At 43.9% G+C, this 5,322-nt stretch overlaps 1 protein-coding gene across 1 annotated transcript; it reads left to right on the forward strand.

Annotated features, from left to right (window-relative positions):
* Positions 1-38: 38 nt before the first annotated feature.
* neurod1 (neuronal differentiation 1) lies at positions 39-3,869 on the forward strand. Its single transcript, XM_088315597.1, has 4 exons — positions 39-169; positions 1,879-2,148; positions 2,627-2,856; positions 3,000-3,869. The coding sequence occupies exons 2-4, from the start codon at positions 1,883-1,885 to the stop codon at positions 3,560-3,562; spliced, it is 1,059 nt and encodes a 352-aa protein (XP_088171723.1). The 5' UTR covers positions 39-169; positions 1,879-1,882; the 3' UTR covers positions 3,563-3,869.
* The last annotated feature ends 1,453 nt before the right edge of the window (positions 3,870-5,322 follow it).

The raw sequence follows: 5,322 nt of genomic DNA on the forward strand, positions 1-5,322 counted from the left end.
CATTTGACGCGCACGCGCACGCGCGCGACACAAGTACGAGTACGAGCACGTCTGGTATAAAAGTGCGACTCCTCCACGCGCACGCCACAAACCTCCGAGCGGCTGACACGCACACACACACGCACGCGGAATGTGCGACGTCTGAAAGGCGGCAAAGCGACAACAACAGGTACGTGCATTGATGATGATTAGTTATCCTTTTTATCGTGCCTTCATACCAACAACAATCATCGATTATTTGATGATTTGAATGGAGTGAATTTCACTCGCACCAAATCATCGAAGGAAGAAACTAACTTTTATCCCGATTCTATGGATTAATTTGATCGCTATTTACAAGGAATATATCTAAAATTTTGTACTTTTCATTTTTCGATTTTTTTCTTGGGGGTTTTTGCTACAATCTGATCGTTTTTGTTTAGATCACTGCTGATTAACTTTGTTTTCATGTTTGTTTTCATGATCATTTCAACTTCATTTTTGGCCTTTTAAACAATGCGTCGTTTTTTCCGAGTTCAAGTTTTGTTGATATATTTTCATGTCGTTAAATGGAAACGAAATTGATGCGATGAAAATCAATTATTTTTGATTTAGTAATATTTCCATGGTCATGAAGGCAGTTTCGTGTTTTTGGAAATACACTTCATCGGTTTTTTTTTTTAAAAAAAAGCAACCATTCCAAATGGTTTTGTTTTCATCCTGCTTTTTTTTTAACGTTGCTTCTCTTGATTTCCTGCAAGTATAAGAAAGAAGATAATGAATTATTATCCGAGCTTCTTCTCCTCGCGAGGTTCGCGGGCGTCAAGATGAAACTTTTCCCAGCAAGTTTCGGGCGGTTGAAAATCGAGTGATGGATTATGAATGTAACATTTAAATGCGCGTCAAAGTCGATCTTTGCAGTCGCATCATCTTTTTAAAATTCTACATGAACAAAAAATGTCAGTCTTTGAGCGACATTTAAACGTAAACTTCATTTCCTCCCAATGAAAAATTCCCACTTAGATATATTTCGATTTCGGTAAAAAAAAAAAACTGTTGTTCAAATTGTTTTAATTGCACTGATGTGTTTCATCTATTTAGTTGCACAATAATCAATACTTTCATTTTTCATCTGCAAAGAAGCCTGGATATAAAACAAATTAATACATCTTGTGAACCGCACTGGAAAAACCGGTTTGTTGAATTTATTTCGTCAAGTGGTTGCACGAAATAAAATCATCTGGTTGCAGATCCATTTTTGCGGTCGATTTTACAACTCATTTAAAAAATGTGTCTGGATCAGATGATTTTATTTCGTGCAACCACTTGACGAAATCAAATTGAGTAACATCAAGCAAAATCTTTTTCATTGAAACATGCTGAAATGACTTTGCTTTGAAATTGTGCGCAGAACCTGAACGGAAAGGTGATTTATTTTGGTAATTACAATTAAAAGTGGTTTGATTATTTTTCATAAAACCACGTCTATATAATGAAAAGTCAATATTCTCTTCATTCGAACAGGATTTTTTTTGTCAAAAAGTTGTTCTCAAAAAGTTTCATTAGAAAATTAAACACGAGCATCATATCGTTTCAACTTTAAGTATATGGAGACTTTTTTTGTCAGAAAAATCTCGCCATTAAGAAATTTCTTGTCAGAAGGGAAATTTACAATCAAACAACCACAGAACTCGCTCTCACTAGAATTATTTTACCTTTTTTTTTTATAGTTATTCGTGTAATAACCATCATTGTTTTTATTTCGCCTTTCAATAAATCTCACAATGATATTTTATTTCCTTTTATTTCTTTTTTAACCGTGTTGACATCTTGACTGGAAATCCAATTTTGCATTCCGAATGAAACCCGTCTCCTCATCGTCATCTTCATCGTCCTCAGCGTCATGACGAGGTCAGAGCAGAATTTTGGGGAGTCTGAAATCCAGCAGGAGGAGGCGTGCAGCCCGGCGGGGGCCGCAACGGCGACGGAGGAAGACGACGACGAGCGCCACCTGCTGGACGACGATGAAGACGAGCGGGAGCAGGAGCAGGAGCAGGATGAGGAGCAAGAGGAGGAGCAGGAGGAAGACGACGACGGCGGCGACGGCGACAGCAAGCCCAAAAGACGAGGACCCAAAAAGAAGAAGATGACCAAAGCTCGCATGCAGAGGTAAAGGCCTTCGCTGTCATCAAAAAATGGAACAAAAAAAAACATTCAAAGTATGAATTACAGACACACCTGCTCCTTCTCAAGTAACTTAAGTAAAATGTATTCGAAAAAATTGAGACCATTTAAAAAAAAACAGCAAAAATGCTCATATTAGGCAGCACCTTGCGTTGTGTCCTCGTGTAGAAGTTCCGAGCCAACTTTGTCACACAAATGGAGAGCAAAATAATAATATTCCCTTTATTAGTCCCACAATGGGGAAATTCGAGATTCGAACCCCGGCCTCCTGGGGAGACTGGGTCCTGAACACGGCGCCTTAGACCACTCGGCCATCCTGGCAGCCCTGGCATCGATTCGTCTTTCAACCATTTAGCCACGGGTGCCCTCTTGTTTTGGGCTTGAGCAAACTTCGGACTTCAAAAAGTCTCCACAAGTGAAAACTCGGTCAACGAACGTAACTTAGGCAAGTTTGGCCCAGCAGGTTCAAAGTTCGGCGTATGAAGGCAAACGCTCGCGAGCGCAACCGCATGCACGGCCTCAACGACGCCCTGGAGAGTCTGCGCAAGGTGGTACCCTGCTACTCCAAGACCCAAAAACTGTCCAAGATCGAGACCCTGCGCCTGGCCAAGAATTACATCTGGACCCTCAGCGAGATTTTGCGCTCCGGAAAAGCACCGGACCTGATCACATTTGTGCAGGCACTTTGCAAAGGTACACGCACACTCATCGGCGCATCACGCGTGGCGAGAACAGAGTACACAACACACACACACACACACACCCACGCACATATCTGTAAAGCAAGCAACAAGCGAAGGTCGTTGCTCAGTCCGGATTGTCGTTGTCACATCCAGGTCTGTCTCAGCCGACCACCAACCTGGTGGCGGGCTGCCTGCAGTTGAACCCTCGCACCTTCCTACCCGAGCAGTCGCCCGAGCTCCCGGCCCACCTGCCCCCGCCGGGCGCCGCCCCCTACACCGCCCACTTCTCCTACCAGAGTCCCGGCCTGACGCCGGGACTGCCCAGCCCACCTTACGGAACCATGGACCCCTCACACATCTTCCACCAGGTCAAAGGTCCGGCGTACGGCGCCCCGGAAGCATACTTTGACGGCGTCCTGGGGACGGACAGCCCCCCCTTCGACCCGCCCCTCAGCCCGCCCCTCAGCGTCAACGGGAACTTCTCATCGTTCAAACACGAGGCAGCGGTGGCGGCGGCAGCGGCAGCGGCGGACTACGACAAGAGCTACTCCTTCGGCGTGCACTACAGCGGCGGCGTGGGCGGGGCCGGCGGCGTGGGCGGGCCCGGCGGGGGCGGTGTCTACCCGCAGGTGGACAACCTGCTGGGCTTTGACGGACACTCGCACCACGAGCGGCTGATGAACGCGCAGCTCAACGCCATCTTCCACGAATCGTGAGCGCCGCCCGGGACCAAGTCCTCGTCACTTCCTGTTCGGCAGCAATAAGCCAAACTATGCAATCTGATTTAAAAAAAAAAAAAAAAAAAAATCTATTTTTGAGCGTCAATCTTGTTGCTTTTTCTAACGGGTCCTTCTCGTGAGCTACGTCCTCACGTTCTACATATTTGCAAAGAGTTCTTTTATTAAAGAGGACACTATGAAAAGGGGACTTTTTAATTGTATATCAGCCTGTAGCTAACGATTATTTTATCAATTTGTCTGTTCTTCAATTCTCAGATAAAAAAAAGACATTTTTAAAACATTCCATCACTTGCCATGATTTCAAATTGACATCCTGTAATTTAGCATTAGCAAGGCTAGCTTGTGGGAGTTATCATAAAGTTGTCCATGTGTGGGAAAGTGGTCAAAATTTCACTTTGACAGCAAAAAAATATATATATTGCATGTGTCTTCTTTAAAACGTACACACATATTAGGCACAAAATTCACACACACACACGTGTGTGAATATTTGCCCCAAAAATTTGACTGTTATGCAAGATTTTATAGAATGAAGTAGTTTTAAATAGTACACTACAAATGTGTGTGTGTGTGTGCACATTGAATGAGTGAGCACGTGTGTGTGTGTGTGTGTGCATGTGTGTGCGTACCACATGCATAAACAAGATCCTTTTCATCGATTAAAATCTTACGTGCAGAATGAACATGTGTGTCAATCCAAGTTAACGGCTGAGCTTTTAGCTGAGCTAGCGGCGCCATAATTAGCTTTGGGCTAAGCTAGCAGTGTGACCATTGTGCGTCTTTAGCTTTCACTGAAGCAATTGGTGCCGTAGAATTTGGCAATGATTCTGATTGGTATTTATTTGACGTGAGGGGACCATTTGTAGTTCTTGTTCGAAAGTGCTCAGTGTGGTTAGCATTTAGCATTTAGGGTTAGTTATGCTAGCGACTGATCAGTTTTCTAAGCATTTGCCCAAGTATCACTGTGGTGCGCCGTCAGCTTTTAGCAAAGTTAACAGCAGGTTGGATTAGCGTCATCTTTAGCTTTTAGCAATGATGCCGATCGCCGACGTACACGATAACTAGGACTGCCAATCGGCTCTCGCAGTTGAAGGAGCCAGCCATCTTGTTATGACAACTTTTGTGATTTATTTATTTATTTATATATTTTTTTTTACTGAAAACACTTCTCCAGAGCAGCACCTGCGAGGATGTGGTCAACCTTCGATCTTGTCCCGGTCAGTTGATGTAGAATCAAAACAGCCACTTCCAAATGAATCGCCATCGCCTAATTCCCAAGTCGGGGAATTCGGCGGAGAAGGACGCCATTTTTGACACTTCTGACAATGTGATGCAGACAATTCTTTGCAGCGCACTCCGAGATAAACAGAAAACGGACATTTCATCTTCAAATGGGGCCTACGTACGTTTTTGAAAGTCTTTCATAAGCTCAAAAACACAACATGACAAGTTTTGTTGTTGAAACACTCAACTCAAGCACTTTAATACAATCTTTTACACATACACAGTGCTGCACATGGGCTCCAAACACACAACTACGACGACCATAGTTTGAGAAAGTGGCAGAGTAAAACTTACGAAACACTAATAACGTTTCATAACATTTCTAGATTTGATGAAAAGTTAATTCAGACGGAATTGAATTGAAATGGAAAGAGTGTGTGACCGTCTGGTTGGCCATCCGCGCTCCCGCGAACGACTGCGCGCTCGCGCCATCCTTCCACGTGCGTGTCAGC

The sequence above is a fragment of the Idiotropiscis lumnitzeri genome, chromosome 14, assembly GCF_059441095.1.
Source record: "Idiotropiscis lumnitzeri isolate Australia: NSW breed Sydney's pygmy pipehorse chromosome 14, RoL_Ilum_1.0, whole genome shotgun sequence".
In the NCBI taxonomy this organism is placed as follows: Eukaryota; Metazoa; Chordata; class Actinopteri; order Syngnathiformes; family Syngnathidae; genus Idiotropiscis; species Idiotropiscis lumnitzeri.

Bases quoted from the DNA above. Each gene is read 5' to 3' on its own strand.
- neurod1 (XM_088315597.1), top strand. From the start codon at position 1,883: ATGACGAGGTCAGAGCAGAATTTTGGGGAGTCTGAAATCCAGCAGGAG. The intron at 2,149-2,626 runs GTAAAGGCCTTC...TTGGCCCAGCAG, and splicing joins ACCAAAGCTCGCATGCAGAG to GTTCAAAGTTCGGCGTATGA. The intron at 2,857-2,999 runs GTACACGCACAC...TGTCACATCCAG, and splicing joins TGTGCAGGCACTTTGCAAAG to GTCTGTCTCAGCCGACCACC.